The sequence below is a fragment of the Ambystoma mexicanum genome, chromosome 10 (assembly GCF_040938575.1).
Source record: "Ambystoma mexicanum isolate Mex_15411 chromosome 10, UKY_AmexF1_1, whole genome shotgun sequence".
Lineage (NCBI taxonomy): Eukaryota > Metazoa > Chordata > Amphibia > Caudata > Ambystomatidae > Ambystoma > Ambystoma mexicanum.
The window spans coordinates 682,476,402-682,504,212 of record NC_090932.1 but is presented as its reverse complement, the minus strand read 5'-3'; the positions used below and the strand labels follow the sequence as shown (position 1 = coordinate 682,504,212).

Here is a 27,811-nt window from a genome sequence, read left to right as displayed (position 1 = left end):
TTGTACTCCAATACACACACACATATTTATCTAGGATTAAACTTAAGTTCAGGATCTACACTGCTACCCAGAAGCCATATTCTAAATCTAAAAAGATTCGGTTTACTTATGCCCAGTCCAGTATCTTGCCATGTAGAACCCAACCAAACCAATTGGCTGTGTAGCATAATTGTATATAATTGGTAATTTATGATGTGCTTAATTCCCGTAGGTTTCTAAGCGCGGACCCGGGATTCGAACCTGTGTTGCTCTGCACTGTCTTGCTTCCAAGACGAGCTGCCATGAGCACTGCTCCCGAGAAGCCAAGTCAAGCCCAGCATCCCCGGAAGCAGGCTCACGACCCTCGTCCCCGGCTCCAGCAAACCCCTATTGGGGCCCTTTGGACCATGTCCTGGCGCCTCTGGCGCCAGGCTCATAAGGAACCTCAGTCCCGGCGCCAGGGGCGCCAGGCTCATAATTCTTGCAAAGGTGCTTGGGTGGACCTACCTGTAGCAGACCATGCTGCATACTCACCTTTGCAAATGCTGGCAGGATGAAGTCCCCAGCCTTCTGCTGGGAGGAACTATTCCCTGAACTGGGACTACTTTCTTACCTGGGTGGGGCTGGTGCCACTCCTTAGCTCTGGAACACAGGAACTCTTTTACCTGGGCGAGGCTGAGGAAGAAGACACCCAATCACTCCAACACTGTTTAAACCACACCCGATTGGGAAAACGTGCTTCGCGTTATTCTGCATCTGCAGCAGGACGCTCACCGAGTCAGCTCCAGCATTCCAGTGACATCTCCAGCTTCAGCTCAGCAACCTGTGGAAGAAAGACACGAGAACTATACTTACCATCCAGGAATCCAGACACCGGCAGAACCTGCAAGCAAAAGAAACATAAGGTTAGCAAGTTGCAACACGTTCGCAGCCGCGCTTGCTTACCTGATCCATCTGTGCTTTCACTGATTCTTCGCGGCCTTCTCTTCAGCAGCCTTACGGCACCTGTAAAGACAAAGAACATTGTTAAGTAGGAATCGGGTGAAGGCGGCCGCATTTACTTTTCTTACCTGCTTTTGTGCGCGTATTACGATCTCTTCAACCGCAGCAGCCCGGCACCTGAAAACAAGAAAAGACATTATTGAAGTGCCATTAAAGACTGCAAGAAAGCCTAACACTTACGTGTTTCCCCACGTGCATCCGCGACTGGGAAAACGCCCGCAAGGTCCCGACACAAGCAAATAAGAAAAGAACATTGTTAGAGGTGCTATAATAAGGTCACAGATCATTATACTCACGTACTTCGCACGTACAACGGCAACGGACGAACAACGCCCTCAGCATCCAGGCACCTGAAAAAGACAATGCAAAGACTTCATTAAAGGTGCCAATCTCTTCAAGACTATAAACTCTTTATACCTACTGGCATCCGCTCGTGCAGTAACGGCGGCATCACCTTTTGGCATCTCAGCACCTGTGCCACTTCTAAGGCCACAAAAGACTTTGAGGGTCTCCAGTGACGTAACTGGAACCCACGCACCCCTGCATAGTCGCAGGATGGAGAGCCCAGCATTTATACGCCTAAGGTGAGAGCTCACCAGGACATTGGACTTTCGGAGAGTTGGCGATTAGTGAGGAGGAAGTCCAGCCAAACGGTCATTAACCCTTTTTTCTTCCGCCTGCAGAAACCTTACCTTGCAAGCCAGACGGTCAATAAGAGGAAGCCCAGTTCAGAGAGTCATCCGAGCTCTACGCTTCTCAATTGAAGAGAGTATAACTGTTCAGCCGGGACCAGCGCCTCCGTGGGAATCAGGTGAGCGTTACACGAGCGCGTTGCGACTGAGCTTTACTACTCAGCTATTCTGCTTTGTTACTATTCTTAAAAATCAGTAATACAACAGCTTGTTTCCAGCTTTTAAAATGTATCTTCAAGTGTAATAACATGTTCAATATCACTGTAAAAATCAGCAGTCAAACAGTGCTTTCATGCTTGAAAAACTCAATGGGGACCAGATCTGGTCCAGCAGATTTGCCATTAGCCATCCTAGCTAATGGTCTCCCTATCTCGGTGGAGAACAATGTTATAGGGTCACTTAAAGACATCAGCATTTCTTTTTGCTCTTTATGTTTGGGGCCACTATCTATTTCCTGTTGCTCTAATTCGTCACTCAATGTGTTATATAATGTAATAACATGTTGAAGATTTCTACAGAGCCCACCTTGTCAGCCATAGCAGATAACTATTTTAAATTGTCGCTTAGGCCAGCTGCAACTACTCTCCAATAAATTTTTTGGTTGCTGGATGCCACTGCCTGTTCTACGTTTTGCCTTTTTGTAAATTACTCTAGCCTTAGCTATTTCTGCTTAGCTTCGGTCTGATTTTTTTAGAGCTCTCAGCAGTGATCGTTTTGCCATTTTACAATTTTGATCGAACCATGTTACCCTCCCATTGCAGTACCTTTTAACGTGCATGGAGTCTGAAATCCTTGGCTAACGACAGCCAGTATATTTTCCCCTGCTAATAATTTTTCCTCTTGGGTACTTTGGAGCATTCAAGCATTTTTCAATGCCAAATAAAGTATTGTGTATACTTTCAGATCTTGATCAATGTGTTCCCATACTAATGCGAACGCTTTATAACCACCTTTGTCACCACTTACCCACTCATGCTGATAATCCTGCCCCGTGTAAGTTAATCGTTAATATTGGAGTATCATGGTCACCCTTAATCATAGGGACTATTTCAAAGTCTGCAATCTGTAACCAATCCTCTCTATCAATTAAACATGTTCAATAAATCAATATCTTATATTTGTAAAAGTATAATTCCCAGGGGTATCAGATGGGAATCTGTAATTGACTGATCAAAACCCCAGCTCCACAAGGTTATCTACTAATTTTCTATTATGAGACTGTGCATCTTGTATAATAGGGAAATTGATGTCAAAAAAAGACTTCCAGACCACCCCATAAAATAGCCCATTTTCAAATTAAAATCACCACCATTAAAACACATCATATTTGCCTGAGAGCTAGCAGGATTTCTAGAAGTGTTCATTATATCCAACAACTCTTTTAGTGGTCCTCCAAGAAAGTTTCACTGCATTGAGCTTTATAAAAAAAAAATATTCTGTCCAAACACGTCCTCTTGTCCGTCTTTTATCTGACTTAACACACATCTTTGAGGTGAAAATCCTCAGTGGAAGCAGGGCATACTCTTGGAGGAGGAGACCAGGGCCTGGAGGACAGCCTTTGAAAACCTGACACCTGAAGGAAAGGCATTATGGTGCCAAGCCCGAGCTGTGTATCCTCTGAAAATGGAGGAAAGCCCATAGGCATGCGTTTGCGGTCCAGCGAGACATCTCTAATGGTTCCACCAAGTGCAGTGTTTTCCTGTGGGTGCCATCGAGGCTGAAGCTGCCTGGGCATTGGCCAATTTTGTAAAAATTATTTTAAGCCCAAACGCCTCACATTCCTCTGAATTAGAGAATTGAGTGATAAACAGTCCATGTAGTGCTGGGTATGAATCCTCGGAGGAGTCTCTTAAGTGGTGACTTATTTTCTTGGATGAAGAGGAAGATTCGGGAGGGAAGCAGGGCCACTTTATGATTTGTCTTCTTGTCCTTCTGCACGGTAAATAATATCTTTTCTTCCATCTTCTTCTGCTACAGGTCCAGAAATTTTGAAGATTTTCTACTGGCACTTTTGTGGTAAAATGTTAACAGTTTAACTGCACACGCTCTGTAGAATGGACTAGCAAGACCTGCAAACCTGCATTTTGTGTTCCTCCCCTAAGCAATGCAGGCAGATCTACAAGGAGTACGAAACAGACCAATGTCTCCCACAGTCTGCACATGGCTTGAAGCCAGAGATCTTCGTGGAATTTGGCTGGACAAGGAGCCCTGCTGCAACCCCTTTATGGTGAAAACGTTTGAGGACAGCTCGCACTTGTAATTGAATGGTGGGCAGTCATAATGTCGACAGTCAAAATGTCGACAGTCAAAATTTCGAAAAATAAATGTCGAAAAAAATAATGTCGACAAACAATGTCGACATTTTTTCGATATTTTTTCGAAATTTTGTCTTTATTGTATGAATAAATAAATAAATATATATAACTAAGATGTGTTGAGTATGAGGGGTGGGGGGGTGGCAGGGGGTCTTGGGTGAGAGGGGTTGGGGGGGACATCCCCATAGTAAATGATACTCTTTTATTTATTTAATTATTGAATAAATAAATAAATAAATATATAATTAGAATGTGTTGAGTATGAGGGGTGAGAGGGTGATTGGGGGGGGTGGGGGGGTGGCAGGTGAGATGTTGATAGTTCTAAGTGACATTTTTTTTTCTAAAAAATTACTTTTTACATTATAAGTATAGGATGTCGACATTATTGTTTGACATTTTTTTTTCGACATTATGACTATAAACCTAATTGAACATCATAGATGCGAGATATATTCTGTGGGAGGGAGGAATCCATTAGAAAGTGGACTGGGCATAAGAGAATGGGAGGATTGCCCCAACGGCCATTTAAAGGCATTACTAAGCGCTAGTAAAGATTTCCCGTTTGGCAACATTCCCTCCATAATTTCGAGGGACCACCAATTTTTGTGCTTTGTTTTTTAACCCGTTCTGACTTTTTGAGGAGAAGTAAAGCCTCCAGCTTCCCTTCTGCCTTTTGCTCATTTGTTATGGGGAAACTGATCAGTACTTCACACTATCCGCACAGGGAAACATAATATCTTTAACTTTTGTAACATTTTAATATTGCATACAGCATCTTACAACGCAATGGGGATAATTTTGTATCACCCTAGACTTTTACACCTGGAATTTTTGGTTACTTTTATATGTGCCTAAAGACAAGCTGGGGGCAGCAATAATATTTTTACTATGTCTGGGCTATTTCTAGTGTGCACATTTGGGTTTGCCAGATATGGCTGCTAAATGTGGCTAGGGCCCTAAAATGGCCAGGCCACAAGATTTTCGCTTTTTCTTTGGCCATATTGTAGATTGGCCTTCTTCCTACCTTGCCAGGTCAGGAAATCCAACATAAGGTCATGCACTTGCCAGGGAAGGCTGCAGCTTTCATTGACTAGTGGTGCAGCAAGGGGGATGGGGGGAGGGGGGTGACGGTCTGGTCCCACACCAAATTTGTGGTGCTAGAAAGTCTGTGTCTGGGGCATGAGTAAAACTAATAGTTGTTCCTGATTGGACAACTACTGGCTGTTTGAATTTTGCAGCTCCTTCTCATTGATGGGATTGGATTTGCTTCCAGGCTGGTTCTTGGATCAGTAGAGGACTCCTGCAGCCATTTCTTTAGATCAGCGTTGGAGCCAAAAATTCCTTGTAGTAGCACAGTCGACTAAAGATCCAAAGAAGACTCCCAAAGAGGCCTGTCATCCCTTTCTGTATCTGGCTCAGTGAAGCCCGGTTAGACAATCGGATCTGAGAAGGCCCTGTGCAGTGCGTCAACCCCTGGACTAGTGGGACCAACCAGACTCAATGTGTTCGAGAATTCATCCGTCCTGAGCATTCAATGTGTTCGAGAATTGACCACCCGGTGGACTGACCATCGCTAGAACGGTCACCGTTCCGCATTTGCACCTGGAACTTTGGTGGTAGTTGTTCGGGAACATTTCTTTAAAGGAACCTTTCCCTCTATATTTGTAGACCACCACAAAGCAAAACCTTTTGCTTTTGTCTCAGCAGCCTGTCCTGACATATCCTTCAGGCTGTCAGTACTGAGAAACTTTGTTTCTCTTAGTCTTACGACTTTGTTGACACTTGTTAAACATGTTAACATTCACGCAAAGTATATTACAGAACTGCGCAATGGGGTGCCAGTGTTTTCAGGCCCTAGATATCCACTAAGGCATTTTTGATGACTGTACAATGGGCCTAGGAGTAGACTGGTAGCAGCAGAAACTCCTGTGTATTTCAGCAACTTTTTACCTAGCCATACCGCACTTACGTGTGGGTCATGGCCGTGCCACAAGGTCTTCTGTCTACTACTTTGGCCATTTTGTCCGTTGGCCTTCCCCCCCTGGTCTTCGTGACCCAGGACTTATTTGGGCATGCAGTTACCTGCAAACGTTTCTTCTTTCGCGGGCTACTGCAGGTCATGTGTGTAGGTACTGAGAAGTGGGCTTGGACAGTCTGGTCCCAATCGACAGTACTGGTGCCAGGATATCTGGTGTGCACGATAACATGAGAGTCACAGTGGTCCCTGATTGGACCACTGCTGGCGTTAATGAATGGGGCAGATCTCATTGGCCGGCTGGGTGCGAGCACTCAACGGACTTGTGGATACGAGGGGCCCTGAATTCAGACCCACACATCAGCAACAGGTCCGAATAGACCTGCAGACTGAGCCAAGGATCCAGGAGAGCTGAGCAGATCCAAGGACTATCCAGAACCACGCATGAGAAGGTTGACAACCTGAGCCCACTCTTATCCCGGTAGAGCCCTGTTTTGCGCTCAATCTCAGAAGACCTGCGATGCAATGGAATGGTGGGAACAATCACTCTCAATGCCTCATGGTTGCCCTGCAAAGAGCTTGATCGGAAGTGTTCGTGGGCCATCCAGTGGACTGTCCAGCCCAAACCTTGGCACCCATGCAGCAGCGTTGTCGCATCAAGTTTTGCCTCAAAACTTTGGGAAATCCTAGCTTGCACTGCAAAGCACCTTTTCACTGAATTTAGTCGTCCCAGCTGCTTTGGGCTGCGAGAGAGAAGGTTGCGTCAGACCACGAGACTTGGGTGCACCTGCATCACTGTGCGAATATGACGGTCGCTGAAGGTGGTTATCCCATGTTCCTTCTTGTGCCCAGCTGCATCAGTGTTTTCTTTGTTCTTCAACTGAGACAATATACACAGCTCCCGGTGCAAACCAGACCTGCATCTGCATCCACAGCGCACTTTGAAACCGAACCAAGGGTGGGAAATCGAACCTCCTCCGACTCCTTCCAGTGCTGCCAAGTTTGGACCAAAACCGAGCTAAGGGCAGTCCGTACTGAAACCACTTACCGGGGACCCCCTTGTTCATCCATTGCATTTTACGCATGGACGAACCCTTGTAGGGGGTCCTATCCTTGGCTTGAGTAGCCTCTGTGCTTCCTAAAGCCCTCTGAAAGTTGGGAATAGCTTTGTTCATCGCAGCAGATCCTTCAGCGACACTTTGAACCTGCCCCCCCCTTCAAATCCTATCCCTAACTTTGCAAGCTCCTTAGAAAAGTTTTGTCTTTACACACGACTGAGTGCTTTTACGCGTGCATCGAACATTGAGCACAAGGTTCAAGTCACCATATAATATAAAGTAAGGATCTCTCATCTCTGAAGATTGTCTATGCTATAACGATTGCCTGCCTCTTTCTCTTACAGTATTGGTGGCGTTTAGACCTTTATCTAATTTGACTCGAGTGACTGTATATATTTTACATAGTGTGTCGCTGTCGCTTGTGTTTTATTTTTACATTGCTTTTTCTGATTCAATTGTATTTATTCATGGGCCTATTAAATTGTATATTTTCATATACTACTGTCTAAGGGTAATTCTTGGTGTCTGTTGGCTCATCAAAGACCTCTGATCACCCCCACTCCTCCCGAGAAGTCTCCTTGACTGCTCTCAAAGCTACCGTGAATTGGTCAGGCTATCTTTCCAGAAGTGCCCCTGTTTCACTTACAAGGGTGGCCTCCTAAACTTCTGTTCACAAGAGCAGAGATTAGAAATCCATTCTAACTGTCGGCAGCTTGTGGTATAAGTCGCCTTCCAGCCTCAAGGGATCCGGTCCTGGAAGAACTTCTACAACTGCAAATGAAAGGACGCCTTCCGTCATCTGTGTGCGGTGGCTGTCGCTGGAACTCGCCTTACCCCGTCCTGTGAAGCGTCCAGAAGAGCGCTGCATCGGTCAATCTTGCATTTCTCTATAGTGAAAAGTTGCACTATGCTCCTGAACCCGACCGTAAGAATCACTGCACCTGCAGCTCCTGGGCACCTCTCATAGGAATCAACTGCAGGAAATCCAGCCTGCAGCAACCCCTAGTCGACCCATCCAGCCACCTGGGAAAATCAGAGTCATGGGGGGTAATTAAACGCAAAGCATTTGTCTCCCCACGTCTTCCATAGGATAACACTGAGAACAAGTCTCTTTGTATCCTTCCATTCCACTGCTTTTTGGTTGTCGTACCCGAGTAGTACTATCTGAAAGATAAAAAGACAATTTACTTACCTAGGAACTTTGTTGCATTTCTTCTTTTGAACAATCACCAACACAAGTAACTTACCTGCTATAGATACATTCTGGGGAGAAGCATTGCGACTCCTGTGACTTTTGGGTACAAGGCCCCACCATTCTAAGGGATTGGACTGCTAAAGTTAGGGATTATCATTTGTGACTTGGTTCCGATTTTATTGCTTCACTGTACTTGCCTCCTTTGTTGATTGAAGTCATTGAATGCATTTTAAGAACCTATGGTCAGAATAAATACTTTTTTTTAATACATTCCTGTCTAAAATGAATCATTATGTGCTTCACTGTGTGGACTCATTGTGGATCCCTGACCCCAATCACACTAAACTTAGAATAGCCATGACTGCTCTCCACTTTTATCTTGATTAGGTTTTGGCTTACCTCTTAGAGATCCCCTGTTCACTATAGCTAAATTAAATCCATGTTCGCATTAAGGGAACCCCAAACAAAAGAAAGTTTGTCCCTGGTTTCTCTTCTATAGAGACTTTTGCCGCCTTTTCCTAGATACAGTAATATCCTCAGAAAACCCTGGCTCAGACCGCTGCAAGGTAATTCTGGCAGCACAAAATTAGGGGGGCAATCAATGTCCTAATAGGAGATAATTTAAAAAAAGCCAAGTTTGCAGTTTCTAAAATTCATTAAAAGCACCCTTTTGTTGAAACAACATTTAAACTGCTATTGTGAAATACTTCAATCTGAAGGGATGGTCTTCCATTTACAAAAGCAAACAGTGTGTAGATGGTATGTAAGCTTTGACCTTGTTTTGAACAGACCCACCCTGAATAATGCATATAATTAACACATAATCCACACACTAGTTCATTGTTATCACTTGAGCCCATTTACTGCATTCACGTGTCATCAATAAAGAGGGCAGTTATTCAGATTTTTCATTTAGTGCAAATACTTTCATCCAGAAATGAAGTACTGATATAGTCCACTTACCCTGAAAAGTAAATGAGGCTTCACAGTCACCCTCACTTTTTGTTTACTCTTTCGTTGCTAATTGAGAATAAAAAGAAACAATATTAAATATATGTGTATGTTATCATTTAAAATGGCAAATACCTTTCAAATAGAAACTGATTGTATTTAATGGATGCACTGAATTGAAGTGAGTTTACTTCGTAACTGGTTTTATGGAAATAAATTGCAAAACAAACAATATTTGGACATAATACTTTTCTGAGGATCTTTAGTAAATGCGAGTGTACCTCATATCCTGAAGTTCACATACAGAAAGGACTGCAAGTTAAAAGCATTCATATCAGCAATTTCAAACGTAAACAATTACAATGTGTCAATTGAAGTGCAAGTCTTTCATCAAAGCAAATACTGTGTAGTCACAAATAGTGTGATCAACTTTTCGAGTCCAAACAAACAGGGTGAAGGGCAGCCAGGGACAGAAGTGGGTAAGGGGGAAATTAGGAATAGCATCACATACTACAAACGATGTCCGGGGATAAGAACATTCAGGTATTGCTATTGTCATGAATGCTGCTTTGCCTTGATGCAAGTAAACAGGCTAAACATGTATGACCTCCTTGGTTTCTTTTGACATATGCAATATTTATTTTGTAATCAGGATGGAGTGGTGTGCTTGATTTAATAAGTTGTGCTTGATTTAATAAGTTGAGTACATTATAAATTGCCATTATAAACATGCAGTTTGCATCTTGGTCTGATAAAAAACAAGTCACGTTAATTAGCTGTTTGCACTTCAGACAACTGCAGATTTGTTGCATGAAAAAATGTTTGGGCTTTGTACGAGGACTTACCTATCCGTTGAACAGCACACCACTGCTCACCAACCAGCGTGCCCTTTCACAAAAGTCTGCATTCTCTGTTTTCTTTTACAGGGGTCGGTTTTCTTAGTGGCTTCTGAATAGTAGTTTGCATTTCATTGGTTAAGTGTCTATTTTTTTTATATAGCAACTTGATTGAATATTGTTTTGTTTTGGACTATTGTGTTGTAGTCGTATGGGTTGCTACTGCTATCAGCTCACACCCCATCCTGAGGATGTAGACTGCCCTCAGTCTGCGCTACCAGGCAAGGCAAAGGAGGTATAACTTACAGACTGTGGCTGTTTGGCTTTTATGATTGCAATCAATGCTGGTTTGGCAGTAGTATGCAAAGGAGTAGACCGTTTATACACTAATCATTCCAGTACTCGAGGAGCAATAGTCGTTTTGTCACACAGCCCTTTTTGGATCTCTTTAGGGGCTAATTCATAGAAGGTTTTGAGGCATAAGACAATACACATGGAGATAATTTGCTTCATAATGGCCTTGCCTATTCTTGTGCTTGGAAACCATACAAAAAGGTGTTCATTGAGACAGTGTTCATTTGCTCCAGAGAAGAAGAATTGTAAACCTATGAAACCTTTCTTCCAGCTTAGATGGGCGATGAGGTCGGAAGAACATTGGGAGATGTATTATTTACTGAAGATGAAATTCAAAGACCACCTTAGGTAAAAATAAAGGCCTAACTCACAGGGTGACCTCTTCTTTTGTAAATTGCATAAATGGCTGAGAGATAGAGAAGGCCTGTAATTCAGACACCCTTCTTGCCAAACTGTGGGACACCAAGAAGGCGAACTTGAAGGACACTGAATTCGAATTAATAGACCCAAACACATCCACCATCAGAAAAGCGAGAACCAAATTAAATTGCGCTCCGGCAAGTAGCTCCCAAGTAGCGACTGTTTGCTGTCAGAAGACACTACTCCTTGGCTGTACCTCTTTAGGATTTATACTGGACTTTCTATTATTATTGGCATGCTTGCAACCTACTCTGCACTTTTAGGATACTAGAGTATAACCTTGGTTAATATAATACACTTTATAAGTGCTTAAACACCTTATTTTGTTTGCTTTTAGGCATTATTTGGAGTTGGCACCGCCCCCTCCGCCTGAAAAACTACATTACCCAGAAGCTGCGCGCGGTCCGGCAAGTAGCGACTGCTTGCTGTTCGCTGCTCGGGGTGAGGGGGCGAGGTGGCTATTCCCCTCATATCGCCTACTTTGTCTTGCGTCATCTATTAAGATAGTGATGCACATTGTGAGCATCTGTATCTTCTTCTGTGAGTGAAATATTCCAATTATATTGATAGAGTTCGTCGGTCGGGGAACGAAGTTCGTGCTGCTCGCTTCGTCTGAAGCTTAGTCTGTTATTTCACCAACAATGTTATGCTATGAGGCTTCGCCTCCCTTGTTCGCCATTGTTTCCCGTACCTTTGCATACAGTTTATTGAAGTGGTAGACTAGCTGTTAGTAAGACGCTGTGGGCGTAATGACCCCCAGGTGGTAGTTAATTTATTTTCGAAAGTGGGGAGAGCTGTTAACACTGTTGGCTCAACGAGCGTTTTATGTGTAATTATATGTGGGGTAATTGGCATTTTGATATACATGATATTTCTGGCCAATCGTCTCCATAGCAAACTGGCACTTGGATTGTGTGTGCAGTGATCTATTAAAGTAATAGAAGGCCCAAATTTAGCTAATTTCTATTTAATACAGTAATTTAGGGAGAAGATGGTAAATGGTCTAAGGAGTGGCAGAAAGCTTACAGGCTCTCCACCACACGTGAATATGGATGAGCAAGAAATAGTTGATCTGGAAATTTCATGCATTCAAGAAAAAGCTACAGAAGGTACAGAATGTATGGGTAATGATGTAATCGCGCAACTTCAGGGCAGCCTGGAAATTGCCGGGAAAACTGAAAAAAATGAAATTGCACAACGGGATGTTCAAATGAATGTCACTAGTGACATCACTCTTTCAACATACAGACTAAAGGAAATGAATGACAGGCATCAGATTATGGGTGTGCAGAGTGACTCTGGGGAGGTGCCTGTGGGTGTCTGGGACTCCTCTATGGAAGGTCCAATGCATGAACAGTTCCGAAATAAAATCTCGGACTGTTCATTAATAGCCCCTGCCATTGAGGAGGAACTGGGTAGACATATTCGCCTCTCTCTGGGCTCATCTACACCCGTTCAGCTTAAGGCTATAGGAGTGGAAAATGTATTTTTGCTTAAGAACTCTCGTGCGACAGATAATGATGCAAATGCAACTCGGACTCCATCTGGAATTATAGGTGTAGCATTGAGGCATCAGCCCCACAGAGGTTCAATTAACTTAGAGTCTAGTTCCCCCGTTTATGAGCTAAATTACAAATCTGGGCCTATAGAGTCTAACTAGGAAACAAACCACCTTTTTGCTAATGAAAGTAAGAGTAATGAGCTCCCGACTGATAACTATACCCATGAGGGAGCAAGAGGGTCATTTGTAGAAACAGAAACTCTTCTGGAGGGAGAGCACTCTTTTCCAGTAATAACGCGTATTTTGAATTTATTAGATAAAGGTCATGAACAAACCCATTGGGAAATAAGGTCCATGAAAAATACACTTTTGGAAATTATGTTTAAACTAAATAAAATGGATGAGCTATGTTTACATGCAACGTTAGAGCGTCACTGTTAATGGAACAAAAAAAAACAGTTGTGCTCAATGCACGTGCCTTCCATTTTGTAAGCCTCTTGTGCAGCCCCTTTCAACAGGCACTTTCGTTGATAAAGAGGTGGGAGGAATCATAAACTCGGCAAATGCCCCATACCTGGCATTTGAATCAATTAGTGCATCCGTGGGTGTAAGGGAAGTCGAAGTGGACGGGCGTTTAATGAAAGAAGTAGCATCTAACTCTGAGAAGATCAGTGAGTTGATATCCTTGGTAACCACCTTGACAGATGCAATAAAATCTATACAACTTGTGCAATGTATGGAAGCCTCTTTTACATCCTCCTCTCAGAAGGATATTGCAATATATGATAGTCCTTCAGTTTTGACTGACTTGATAGATCTGGAAATGGAAGTTGGCAAGAGTATAATACTGACAATACTGACAGAACTCCAATTCTGGTACTTACCCGTAAAGAAAGACGCTCTTTGTTGAGACTTGAAAAACGGAAGGCAAAACAAAATAAAAATTCCCCCCAAAAAATGCCACATGTATGAAAGGAAACAGAAGAATAAGTCCTGTGACGACGTCCTGAAGGATCTTCAACAGCTGGATGAGGAATCAAAGTCCTTATTGGACATAATGCAAACAACAAATTCATGCCACCCCCCCCAAAATTGGAGGTTGCTCCTCTAATAGAGAAAAAGATAAGTCTGCCGGAAAGGAACAAAGAGGTTAAGAAAGGAAGTATTGAACCAGGCCCACCTGGGATTAATGACCTGAACGAGAATACAGGTTGTGTGGGCCCTGCCCGGGATACTGTGTAACACGCACCAAGGAAATGGATGTGTGTATAGCCTCGAATACCTTATCAGAGGAATGAGGCATAAGGGCACCAAAGGAAATAAAGAGACCGAAAGCAAAGAAACATATCAGTTGTTTACCAAAAATCTACGAGTGCAAGATCCGTCGCAAAAGGTTCTGCATGGGCACGGTTTAAAGTCCCGGACACCTGGACCTGTTAATAAAACCCAGAAAGGTGGGCATGTGCAAATAGAGGTAAAGAAGAAGCTCATTGATCCAAATCTTCCTCTAAATGTGAACAAGGATCAGATGGTGGGACCCAATACATTTTTGGAGGTATTTAATGAGCAAACTAAATCAGTTAAATCTGTGGCCCCTCCAGACGACCCTGTCCATAAAACGAACCCAAGTGCAGGCACGACGAATGAGGAACTTATAGATACTGTTAAGATTGAAGAGCAGAAAGCACTGGATCATGCCTCATTGGTCTCTTTGATTAAAAGCATGATTGAACAAACCATGCTTCATCGTCCAAATTCAATCCAAGTAAAAAATGATATGGTGGTCAGTAATCCGTTGGTAGTGGCAACTGTTAAGCACGAGGCAGGTACCTTTGCAGTTACAAAAAGAGAGTCTCATGCACAAGGAACCCCCACCGAGTTCGAAATAAATTGTGGGAATGACTTTAATGAAGAATCAGACCAATTTAACGTCGGCCTGGAGGACTTTATACCTAGCCTCCAACAGAATGAGGATTTTGGTAAAATTTGTTGGCACAGACCTATAATGACTGAATATCCGAGCCTGTTTTTATTCTTCTTATTTGACTATGGAGGTCCCCACTTTGAATAGAAACTGTGTGCTTTCCCTGTTTAGGGAAATCCCTAATCTGAGAATTCTAACATCTGCCGACTTAAAACTAATTGACTACATCCACCCTGAACGCTTTGATTTTGTGCGATTGGTTTTTCATTCCCGTACCGTGCACAAATTGGTTCTAAAAGAGATTATGGAACTGAATAGACTGCGATATGACGTGAAAATTTCAATCTGAGTTTAAATACTCAAACCTAGGGGCATTTACCAAGTGGAAATGATAGGGATGATATTAGAGAAAGAATGCAAGGGTACAATCGAAATTTTGGGGTGGGACCTTACTTACCGGTGGATGAAGCTAGAGAGGACAGGAAAGAGAAATGTCAATGAATGCAACTAGTTCCCACCTAAAAGTGAAGAAGTCAACTCATGGATGATGTTGGCACAAACCTTGAAGGAATCTGTAGCAGATCTCAAAAAACTAAAAGCAGGACTTAAGAATAAGATCCTCATATTATCCTGGAATTCGAGGGGTTATTCTCATTTAGCATCCTCAAAGGAGCTATGCACAGTACTTGTAACCAACAGCATTATCTGTATACAGGAATCTTGGTTGGTATCAAAACTCCACATTGATGGTTTTGACTCAAAGTTTCAATTGGCGACCAAATCTAGCAGGGGTCGCCCTTCTGGGGGGGATTATCATAGCAGTCAACATTGGTGTTGGTTTAAACATTCTTGAAACTCTCACTTTGGTACTTGGAGTCTTGTTAGTGGTTTTAGAAATGTCTCACTCTAGGGGGGCAATTTTTGTTTTGGTGGTAAATATTTATTTTAACCCCCTTCACAATCTAGGGAATAAAATCAAGGAGATTAATTCTCTTTTGGTTGATATAAATATCAAATAAAAAGGCCTACATGTGATTATCACAAGCAACTTGAATGTTGAAATTCCAATAATAGATGACAAGGGTGAGAAATTAGAACCCAATATAGATATTCTGTTTGGAGTTCGTAGTGAGGGTCAAATAATTTTGGGAGGCCCATCGGGCTGCCCCCGAAAAAAACTCCAAAGTCATATTTGGTTTACATTCTTCTCGAATTGTAGACTTTACCATGCAAACCGACTGAATGATAGCTCGGACGCAACTTACACCTGGTCGAATGGCCTATTCACCTCTACAATAGATCATATATTCATGTCCGGTAATTTGTTCAAAGCATGTACATTTTTCAAATTGATTAATAACTATATAGATTTCTTCAAATATAACTGTATGTAAATCTCCAACACCACATAAGGTATCAGTACAAGACTATTGTAGAAGTGAACTCATCAAAAAATAGAATATCTTGGCATCCGGGAAATGTGGCCAAAATAAACATGGCTATTAATTATGACAACCAAGGGTTACAATTGGCAGAAAGATGGAAGTTATTCTTGAGTGAGGACTTTAGCAACCACATCAGGAAAATAATCTTCTGAGTAATTAACCCAAAGACGAGTATTGCGTGTCCCAAGCATCCTCATGTTTTCAATCACTTAGTGAAAGACTACAAAAAAACTGTGTAATAAAAACATTCGGAAAATTAAAAACTCTCTCACTCAAATTACATAAGGCTGAGATGTTACAAAAGGATAGCGAGGCTAGGCTAAAAGTGCTTCAAGACGGCTCCTCTAGAAATTTCTGGAAGCTTATTCATGCAATAGAATCCCCTCTCTTATCGTCTCAGGTGAATAGTGTGTCGTAGGAGGCATGGGTAGGACATTTCGGGGAACTCTATGCCGCCAATAAAATCCCTTGTATACTTAATCCGGGAATTTACGAACACGAATGGGAGTGCGTTTTCACTGAATCTGAGATAACGACGCAAATTATAAAATCTAACCCTTCAAGAGCTGCATGACCTAATGGTTTAGCAAATATTATATTCAAAGCAGACCCATTCCTATGGGCAAACTCTCTCTTTATTTTGTTTGGGAATATTTCAATCTCGAAGGTTATTCCATCCTCCTGGAGAATTTCTTACATCATTCCCATATATAAAAAGGGGGACAGGGGTGCCCCACAAAACTATCGGCCCATATCGTTATTGGACGCCGACTACGTTTTTTGCTGCTTTGGTTCTGCACTCGATTGATGAGTGGATAGAAAGAGAGTCAATATTCCACTATAAGCAATTCGGCTTCAGAAAACGAATGGGAACAGAATTGGGAGGTTTAATATTTTCACTGTTACAGGATAATCAAAGTAAGAGTTGCCTGCCCGACTTATGTGGCAAGTACAGATCTATCCCAAGCGTGTGATAGAGTGAACAGGTCCCTGCTATGGTCTAAAATGGAATTACTTGGAATTCCTAGGAATATTTTATCTCTCCTAATTCATTTGCATGAGGGATCTGTGATCAAAGTCAGATTGAACCAGGATGGCAAACTTTCAATCCCTATTCACACGTGGAACGGCCTCACGCAAGGATGTATTTTTGGTCCAACTTTATTTAATCTTTTTGTTTCTGATGTAGCAACCTCACTGGATATGACTTCATTTATTTCACCACAAATTGAAGGGATAAAATTAAATTGGTGTTCTTACGCTGATGACTTTCTCTTGATAGATTGAACCCAAATAGGACTTCAGCGTTTGATTAACAAATTCAAGGAATATATAGATGTTGGATTAAGTATAAACGATAAGAAGTCTATAATTCTAGCCTTGGGTAAAGTAAGAAGTCTACAAGACATAGTTGGTATTTAAATAATCACAAGCTTGAGACTAGACGATCATTTGTGTATTTGGGTTATCCCATCTTTGCTAACATAACAAAATGTGCATACTCAAATGTGTTGGAAGAACGTTTGATCAATTTGTTCACGCAGACTAAAAGAATAGATAGGATGTACTGTAAATTCTCTTTCTTGCCTCTGTTACGTTTTTATTCCTCTAAAGGTGTCCCCAAATTTATCTACGGCCTAGAATTCTTTCCGCAATGCGTAGACCCAATATGCTCAAAGATCGAGACTAAGTACTGGAGAAGTATACTTTATTACCTTCCAAAACGTATTCCCACATCAGCCATCAGGTACGAATTAGGCCTTCAATCGCTGAAAAGTCAAATTGAATGGAAAAAAATGGCATTATTAAGAAAATTACTATTGGGATCAGAAAATAATTTATACTCTTATCTGGGACTTCAATTTAGAACTCCTGATTAGGAATCTAACTCAAGTAAAAAATAGAATCAGATGGGCCGAAACTATTGTGAAAGTAAAAAGTTAATCTTTGTACTGTTATATTGTATCTGATTGGAAGTCGGTGGGTACCTTAGAACCATACTTAGTGAAATTCCCCGATAAAAAATTGAGGTGTAATGTTATGCGGTTTCGTTTTCATGTATTGCCCACTGGGCAAATTCAAGAAATTAGAGATAAACTGCAGAAAGGACACGTTCCTTGTTGCTTCTATAAGAGCTCAACTATAAAAGAAACTCTAAGACATTTATTGTTAGAATGTGAGTGTATTAGGAAGGAGCGTGAAACTTATTTAGGAAAATTTGCATCTCCTACAGAAAGATAGTTCCCAGATGTAATTTGGTGGAATATGCTCCATGGCAATTTGTTTCCTTTAAAAATATCAATTGTATGATTTCTGAGGAATGTATGCAAGCTTATTTTAAGTTAGATGATTTACTTGAACTTTAGATGAATTCTAGGCTTTAAAGAACGGTGTGTCTAACTATAGAAATAAATTGGTGTTGAGCAGGATTTTATTTTTCTTTGTAGGTGGTTTCTTCTTTTTTGTATTTGTATTGCTGCTTGTTTTTATAAGGATATGTCTTTGAAATCAAAGTATAGAAATATGCTTAATTCGCATTTGGGAAAAACTAAGTAATTGTATGTTAAGCTGGATTTTATTCTTTGTGTGTTGTTTTTAATTTTGTATTGGAATATCTGCTTGTTTTGTAAAGGTTTTGTTTCTGAAACCAAATACAAACAAAAGAATAATACATAAATAATAATTAAGTTCACAAGGAGGACCTACGCCCGCTCCATGGTCTCTCACTCTCTCCTGATAGTCACCTACGCAGCTCTGCTGTAGGCTACAATAGGCAGTCTCGGCACCATTGTCAGACCCCCCCCCCCAACGGTGCACCCACTACAGGTTGTGCCACCACCTCTCAGACTCTGCAAGGCTATCACGCCTGTTCGCTCGCAAGACATCAACTCGCAAGACATTTCTCGGGTGTCCTGCTATTTCTCTTCTCAGCCTTTCTCTTCTCAGCCTCAGAGACAAGTCTCACTGCTGTCTGCTGAAGCCTTGCACCAGGTCTCCAGGCTTTAATGTGGCCTTCTCGGTCACCTGGTTCTCCCTCTGGTTGTATTACAGCTTCCAGCTTGCCAAAACCACATGGGGTACCGACGGACGGGTCAGAGGATAACAAAGAACCCAGTCTGCCTTTGCTGTTCAGTTTAAATAGAGGAGACAGCAACATCCTTCCAATTGACATCAGCTGCTCAAGTTTTTGTTACGCTCCATGTAACATTTTTAGCACTTCATCTAATTTCTTTTGTTGTAGGATGGGTTCGATATTTCACAATAACACATAGTTCCAGAAGTGATCTTATGTGTGTAAGACTTGGGCGTTATCGTCAGCCTACGTGGTGGGATTTCATAGGGGTTGTGCATCTCAATTGCATCCTCATCCCCAGGAGAAGAATCCCTCCCAAGGAGATCCTCCCGCAGATTACCACCCCTAGGGGGACTATTGGTTAGCAGCCTCACCTCCCTAGCCTCATGGAAAGGTGTCCTCTCCTAGGGAGAAGTGATGCTGTCTGCAGGATCGTCACAACTGGTGGTGTAAATGTTTCCCAAGAGCAGCTGCGCTATGGATGGGATATCAGGCTAGGAATCCGCGGGAGGAAGGATACATTAGAAAGGAATGTTTTTGTATTTCTGTTCATGTAATGATTTTCAGTGCTTTTTCCTTTTTTTACCTGGTCAGCAGATGGATTTTTACACTTGGGATTTTAACGTTTTTTGGCTTACAATTTTTTCCATAGCAAAGGGTCATCTAGGACATGGATATTTTTGACATTTGTCATGTAAAGGTTTTTGAAGCAGTGGATGCATTTACAATTCTTAGTTGTGAAAGGGCATTTTTAAAGACTGGAGGGGGTATCTTTACTTTTTTTTTTAAATATTTTTATTTTAAACAGGCAGGTTATAACAATACACAGTTTGATCATACATGACATATATCATGAGAGCAGTACAGTTTGTTAACATCCAGAGGGAGGGGAGGGCATGTCCCTTCTTCCCGTCCCTGCTGGAGGTCCCCATCGTTTAAGGTTCTCCTGGCCAATTGGGGCTTGTATGTCAGGGCTGAAAAGTCTTGGTCAAAGTCTAAGACCGGGCCCCAAATGTTTTGAAAGCGGTGTAGGAGACCTGCCCCAGCTGCTATCACCTTTTCTGCGATTAGGATGTCCCAGACTTTCACCCACCAGAAGGGCATAAGAGGGCCTTCAGCAGTTTTCCAAGTGCGGGCTACCACATTTCTGCCCGCCAGTAAGCATTGAGATAGTTTGGCTTTGGGTCCAGATCTTGGGTAGATTCCGGGAATTGGAGCTCCAAGGAGAATGGGTTCAGGGTCTAGCGGTAGCCTTATCTGAGTAATGTCTGCAATAGTCGCCAGGCATTGTTTCCAGAAGGTTTGGGCTTTAGGGCAGGACCACCACATGTGAAAGAAGGACCCTGTTTGGCCACATTGTCTCCAGCATTTTGGGTCGAGGGTAGGATTCATGTGGTGGAGTCTTAGGGGAGGGTAGTACCAACAGAGGAGGATCTTGTAGACGCATTCTCCATTTGTGATGCATGCTGAGGAAGCGTGGGCCCGGGACCAAATGTCCACCCATAATTGGTCCTCTCTGGGGTGGCCCAGATGTGCTTCCCATTGGGCTATATATCGGGTCTTGGAGGTTAAGAAGTCCTTTTGGAGGCGTTTATATAGGGTAGAGATTTTCCCCCGGGCTGGGAGCTCATTAAGGGTTAGTTCAATGGCTGTGGGGAGGCGGGTGGCTCCTTGGCGGGTCTGTGGGTGAGAGCACCAGTGGCGCAGCTGGATATATGTGAATCTGTCCTTTTCCTGGAGCTGGAAGAGTTCTTTACATCGCTCAAAGGTGCAGGGTTGTCCGCCTTCAAAGAGTTGCCCTAGGGTCTCCAGGCCTCCCTCGATCCAGGTCTTGAAGTTCCGGGTGGACAGCCCGGGTGAGAAGATTGGGTTCATGAACACTGGGGAGGAGGAGCTGAGTCCCACTGGGATCCCCTTTTGCTTCAGCGCTTTGCCCCAGATAGAGATGGTATGTTTGGTGGTCGCCAGAACTTCCCGCCACCGTCGCCGTTCTGGAGGTGGGATGTGTGGGAGGGGTAGCTGCGCCTGTTTGAGGTCGACCCACCTGGGGCGGTTGGTGAGCGTTTACCATGAATGTATGCAGGCCAGCTGAGCCGCCATCTGGTACTTCTGTAGGTCCGGGACCCCGAGGCCGCTGAGCTTTGCGTTGCCTAGCATCGTGGTTTTATGAATTCTGGCTTTTTTCCCCCTCCAAATGAACTGGAGCATTTTCCTCTAAGTTTTGAAGGGCTGGTGCTGGGATTGGTACTGGGAGTGATGAGCAAGCGTATAGGAATCTCGGTAGCAGGTTCATTTTACAGGCCGTGATTTGGCCCAGTAGCGATATTTCTTGTGCCGCCCAGCGCCTTAAGTCGGCCTCCAGGTCCGTGAATAGCGGGGGAAAGTTTGCGCAGTAGAACTCTCTCGGGTTCTGAACCCCTAGGTAGTTAATTCCTTTGGTCTTCCATTGGATTGAGCATAGCGGGTTAGGGCTTCCCACTTCTCTGGGGTCAAACCCAGTCCCATAGTAGCTGATTTCCAGAAGTTGATGGCAAAACCTGTGACCTTTCCATAGCTCTCTATCTCAGCCAAGGCCTGAGTGAGAGAGGCGCGAGGCTCCGTGATGGTCAGGAGGACATTGTCCGCATAGAGGGCCAGTTTATGGTGCGTGGAGCCCGTCTGAAAGCTTTTGATCGCTGGGTTCAGCCTGATCCATTGGGCGAATGGTTCCATAATCAATTCGAAGAGGAGCGGCGATAGTGGGCATCCTTGCCTGGTTCCACAGGTTAGGCTGATGGGGGAGGAGAAGGTGCCATTAATTCAGAGAAAGGTTTTGGGCGCTTTGTAGTTAGCCAGAGTCATAGTGCAAAATTCCGGGCCAAATCCAAAGGCCTCGAGGGTGAGCCTGATGAAGGTCCAGTCTACTTTGTCGAATGCCTTGATTGCATCCAGGGCCAAGAGCACCAATTCCTGGGAATCTCGGGAGGCAAGTTCTACCAGGTCCAGGGCTCTACGAATGTTATCGACTGTGGATCGGTGTTTGAGGAAACCACTCTGGTCTGCGCAGATTATCTCTGGCAAGATCTGGGATAGGCGTGTGGCTAGAATTTTAAGTAGATGTTGGAATCTATATTGAGTAGGGCAATGGGTTTGTATGATGCAGGGTTTTTCGGGTCTCTTCGGGGTTTAGGCAGCAGGACCGTAATTGATACTTGCATGGACGAGGTTATGGTGACTGTGGTTCTGAATGAATTGAACAGCTGTACTAGGGGTGCTAGTAGTTGAGGTTTGAAAATCTTATAGAACCTGGTTGAGTATCCGTGCGGGCCAGGGGCCCGGGGTTTAAGGGTTTTTATAGCCTCGTCCACTTCCTCGCCGGTAACTGGTGCTTCCAGAGAGTCACGGGGTGCATTTTTTAGTCGGGAAAGCGCTGCCTTCCGCAGGTATTCCTTCTGTTCCTTTATGTCCCGTACTGGGGCGGTCATCACCTGGGTCAGGTGGGCTGTTGCGAGATGTAGTTTGTCTTGGTCAGCGTATTGGTTTTTACCATGCTGGTCCCGCAGGCCCACGATCGTGTTGTTCCGTTTTGCCTTGGCAAGTTTGGACACCAGCAGTTTGTTCGCCTTGTTATTTTTAGCGTAGTAAAACTGTTTAGCTTTTGACATTTGATGGGCAGTGTGTTCGGCGTAGTGGACCTCAATCTTCTTTTGTGCTATACGGATAGCTTGTTGTGTTTTTGGGGTCCAGCCTTTCTCCTTGTCGATCTTTTCTGCTTTTTCAAGTTCTTTTTCAAGGCTCAGACGGGTTTGTCGTCTGTGCCTGTGGTAGGCCACCCCTTGGACAATCATCTCCCCCCTTACCACTGCCTTCATTGCGTCCCAGTTGTTGGTGGAAGAGACGTCTTCGCTAGAGTTTTCCTTAAAGAAGTTGTTGATCGTAGTTGTGATAGCATCTCTAAGAGGCATCTCGTTAAGGATCGGGTCATATAGCGTCCATCTGCGCTGTTGGGGAGTGGATGGCCCTTGTGCTCGGATTTCTAGGGTCGCCAGGGCGTGGTAGGACAGGATTCTGGGGCCTATCGTCACATCGTTGGTATATGTGAAGATTTGTGGGGATACTAGAAGAAGGTCTATTCTGGAGAATGTCCTGTGAACATAGGAATAGAAGGAGAAGTCCTTTTCGGAGGGGTGGAGTACCCTCAATGAATCCACCACTTCTTGAGTTCTGAATAATTGCAGGAGAGCCAGTGCTATGGCGAGGTCCCCAGCGGAGGGTGGGTGCGATTTGTCTTTCACGGGTTCCGGGACTCCATTAAAATCGCCATCGATTACTATCTGGCCCTCCAAGAAAGGAGAGCGAGTTGTACTTAACGACTCATAGAAGGGTGCCTGACCTGAATTTGGCGCATATACTGAGACTATGGAGTATAATTGTCCACACAGTAGGCACTTTACAGCTATGAAACGCCCCACCGGGCAGCGTATGGAGTCCAATATTTGAGGGTTTAGCTCTTTTCTGAAGAAGATTGCCGCGCTACCCTCTTTTGGAGTTCCCTGATGCGAAGAGTTGCTTCGGGAAGTGTTGGGAGCGTAAGCGTCCGAGGTCTGCCGGCAGTAGGTGATTTTCCTGCAACATAGCTACTGCAGCTACTGCAGCATTGTCATTCTGAGTTTTTGCAGGATTGACGTTTGGCTGGCGAGTTCAGTCCTTTAACATTCAGGGAGACAAACCTGAGGGTCTGATGTTCCAGGGCAAGATCTGGTCTCGCCAGTGAGCTCTGAGGGGGGGGGGGGGGGGGGGTGGAGGGTGGGAGATGTAGGGGGGTCAGCATGTCGTAGGATGTGTGACCATTTATTAACCTGCCTTTGGGATTTTTGCTCGGACCTCCAACGGGAGGACCAAGCTTTAACTGGGGGGGGGGGGGCATTTGTGGGCCCAGGACCCCCCCCCCCCCCGGCCAACAGGGCCACAGAACAGTGTGTAGACAACATGGCTAAAACCATAAGTAGTCTTAGTGGATCGTTCCAAGGACTCATAGGTGGATTGTACCTTGGGACTGGGAATGGGCCGTGGGGTGAGGCCCGCTGCATCAGTGATTATGGCTCATCTGTGCTCCTGTAGGTGATGGCTGGCTCCGGGGCGCCGGACTTGGAGTGCTGACGGCTCCATTATGAAACCACACATGGCCATTTCCTTTTCCTAAATCTCGGGACCTTCGACCATGATTTTTGTTTGGATTTAGGGGATGCCATAGGGTCTGAGTCAGCTGCCACCTCAGTGGTTGGTGGGGGCGAAGGTCCAGGGGAGTCTGGATGCATAATTTTTTCAGCGTCTTCTAGGTGGCTGATTCTTCTCAGCGTACCCTTGTAGGAGAATTGCAAGGATGTAGGAAAAAGCCACCTATAGCAAATTTTTTGGTCTTGAAGAGAAGTGGTTAGCAGACGGAGGGCTCACCTCTTCTGGAGGCTAAAAGGAGATAGGTCATGATAAATCTGGAGGGAGGCGCCTTGGAAGGTGATTTTGTCTTTGGAGCGGCTTATTGCCGAGATGGCTACCTTTGTGGTAAAGAAATGTACCCTGATGATAACATCCAGTGGGGTATCCAACTCCACTCCGCGGCGGGGACTCAGCCTGTGGGTGCGATCTAGAAGAAGTTGTGAATCCTCCAGATGTGGGAGGAGAGTTTGAAAAGAGGGGCCCACATATTCTGCCAACTCCTTGTCTGGGACTGAGGCCGGGATTCCCCAAATTCGGAGGTTATTGCGCCGGGCCCTATTTTCCAGGTCCTCCTGCTTGTATTCTAGGTTTTCGCACTTGTCCTGCAGGAGTCTAATTGAGCGTTGGACCTCCGTTTGGACGGAGGTATGGTCTTGTGTGTGATCCTCAACCTCCCCCAGTCTCTGTTCCACCTCAGAGACCCTTTTGTCAGTGTTCTCTAGCTTAGTGGTAAGCTCTGTCATACAAGACCAGAATTCTGATTTAATGTCGGCCATGAATTCACGGATGTCTTCTTTGGTCGCCACGGGTCCCTTGTTGGCTCGGGATTCCCGTGGGGTGGGGGGTGGTGGGGTTTGGTCTTGGTTCTTCGCTTTCTCGGATGACATTAGCATTGTCGCTATGTCTGAGGTCTTGGTAGATTTCAGTTGCTTGGTCATTTTTTGTCATCGTCGGGTCAGGGGCCGCCGGGAGCACGGTAGCTGTGGTGGTGAATTGCTTTGGAGGCCGCCTGAGGCCCTTCAGAGCCCTTCGGGAGACTTAGGGTGTGCCACCGGTGTGAATCATAAGCTTTATCCGCGGGAAGCGGGGACTTGTGGCGGGGCGCCCCAGGAAGAGTCCGGGGAGAGGAAGAGAGGAGAGGGGTTAAGTGTCTCACATGCAGGCCGGGTGTACCTCTACCTCGAGTCCAGGTCCCCTCAGGAAGGCACAGGGTCTTCAGACGGGCGCAGATTGTTCACTCCGACTCCCCGAAGGAGGTCCCCGCCGCCAAACGTTACGTGGGGGTGGATCTCCTGCCCCCACTCTAGGCGTGGTCTTCAGGCACCTCCCTGGCACCTTTCACCGGGATGGGGGTTTCTGTGTTGTCAGGTGTCCTGTCACTTTAGGGGGCTTCCTGTGCATGCCTTTAGATGGGTGAGTTAGCCCCTCCAGGAGGCCAAGGAAGAGCCGCCAACGTGGCCTCTGGAGATCTTAGTCTGTTGGAAGGGATTACCCATTCAGTTCGGAGGCATGCAGCTGCGGATGGTGTGGGCTGGGGCGCCCCAGGAGGAAGAGAAGAGAGGGGCCGGGCGGCCCGGGGAGTGTGGGGAATCAGTTCTTATGATCAGTGCCTGTGCCTTGCGGGTCCGCGTGAGGAGAGAAAGAACAGGCCCCTATTGCAGCGCGTTGCGTCTGCCAGAGCGGCGAGCTCCTCAGCTGGTCGAGCGGGGGCACCGGTTAAGCAGCTGGGATTAGGCCGGCCTCTGCGGGCCACTTCAGCATCTCCAGGGGAGCGGGGGTGAACAGAGCGGGGGCCAGATGCAGCCGCGAGGGTGCCCCAATCAAGGAACAGGCGGCGAAGGGCTCCGCTCCTCCAGGCAGCCGCAGCGGGAGTCCGGAACGGGGGGGGGGGATTTATGGGGAAAGGCGCGAGGCTGGCTGGGTGGTGACGTGTACTCTGGGGCTCCGCCGCCCTCCGAAGAGAGAAAAGCGGGGAGGGGGGCTGGGGAGCAGCACCAAAGAGGTGTCGGGTGTCGCAGGTGGGCGCTGGCCAGCGTTCAGGTGCCGCCGAAGACTGCACGGAAGGCAGGTCTCACTCTCCGCTCCTCCCCTAGTCGTCCCCAGGCTGAGCGGGTCCGTCCGCCATCATGGATCCCCCGGCGCCGCGTAGACAAACTCCTCTTCATGCAGTCAGCTGCCGCTCCGGAGATGTATGGGGAGTGGGCGGCCGGTGCTCCAAGTCTTCATGGATCACCTCAGGGGTTCCTGTGGTGCGGCATCGCATTATTGCGCATTTTAGGCTGGATGCAGCGGACGTCCCACAGAGGCCATCAAAGGAGCGTCTTCATTGATGCACTCCAGGCCACGACCCCAGGGGTATCTCTACTTTTGCCCACTATATGGTTGGGGTAGAAGCACAGAGCACCCCAGCCAAGGTTCTCTGATGTAGCTATGGAGGCGTAACCAAGGCTGAGAATCAAGGGAGGTGGCGCAAGATGGTTCTTAGGTATTGTGAATCCCCCAAGCTCCACACAATGAACGTCCACACACTATGATAGGTGATACCAAAGTTCTTTTATTAAAGGATAAAAAGTCAGGAAGATATCCACAAATAAACAAGACACACTTTGTACTAGAAATTTAACCAGGTAATTTAACTAAATATATACAGTTCTATGTGGTACCACTGCTACCTTTAAAGTCAGTTATAATGCACCAACTGGCAACAGTTATTAAACAGCATTTAAATTATTAGGCAAGGGTTAACCTCAAATCTTACTGTAGAAAGGTAGATAATGCTTAGAACATACGAGGAATGTTTTCTTTAATGTAAAAAGGCAATACTGTGTGAGGATCCCCAACCAGGGAAACCTGTAATGAACAATTAAGGTGTACATCATGTTGTTATAGCCCAGTTCAAATATGTTAATAGTCTGCTTTTGTTTCTACAGCTCCCACCACCCCAAAGTACCTGGGTAGCCACAGGAGAACAGGCTCCAAGACAAATCTGGGAAGCCTGGATGAATCCTGAGGATGGAAGATGCTCTTCCTCATCACAGTAACTTGGGTGCCTTTGAAGGCAAAGTGGCAGAGTTTCTCTGCTTTACTCAATCCCCCTCGAGGATGGACCCCCCTGTTGGAAGGAGTGCCGCTGGGACATTTGTGTCGAGCAGAAGGGAACCAAGCAGTGTCTGAAAGGCAACAATGCAGGTCTGTCGCGTAGGCCTCCATTGCTGGGTTGTTACGCAGGCTGTGTATGTCTCACAAAGATTAAAATTGCTGTGCACTTCGACAAGGGTTGGATGAAGAGGATAAGTCCCTTGGTGGTCTTCGATGACTTTCAGTGACGACTGGGGTAGTGCCAGTAGTAGGTGTCAGGTTTCAGTATTTTACAGCCTTTTCGATTCTTCGGTGCTGCAGCCACAGCACCGAAATCAGGGTGGCTTCTGGCGACTTGCACTCGAGGGCTGGACTGCACTGTGGGCCGTCACCAAGCCTGGACCTCCGGGACGCTTTCTTCTGTGTTTGGTGATGGGAAACCCACCAGCTAGCATTCCTCTGCAGGCAGGGACCCTGGATCTTCCCTGGCACCGAAAAATGGGCAGATGTCATGGCTGCAGTGCCACTTGAAGATTTCTTGCTTTATTTGGAACTTTGGGAGCTCCAGGCATCGAGCAGCACTATGCCGGTGTACCCCCTCTTCTCGGCGATACACGACAACTTGGCTTCCAGCGGTCACAAACTCTCCTCCGGACAACACAGATAGACTTCTTGGGTGCAAGATGTCCAGACACCCCTATTCTGGACCCAGAAAAGCACCTTTTCAGGAAGGCAGGCACACATGACAGGCTTACAGGACAATTTGGGTGAAGAGCAGCAGTTGCACGATGCACCCTCATAACTACGGGAAGAGGTT

At 45.3% G+C, this 27,811-nt stretch overlaps 1 protein-coding gene across 2 annotated transcripts in view; it reads right to left on the bottom strand.

Annotated features, from left to right (window-relative positions):
- The window catches only part of XRN1 (5'-3' exoribonuclease 1), a 2,611,979-nt gene that overhangs the window by 836,560 nt on the left and 1,747,608 nt on the right, over positions 1-27,811 (bottom strand). For both annotated transcript variants that reach the window (XM_069618274.1, XM_069618273.1), the window contains exon 28: positions 9,180-9,236. In XM_069618274.1, coding sequence (XP_069474375.1) covers positions 9,180-9,236 — 57 coding nt within the window. The remainder of the gene's footprint in view (positions 1-9,179; positions 9,237-27,811) is intronic.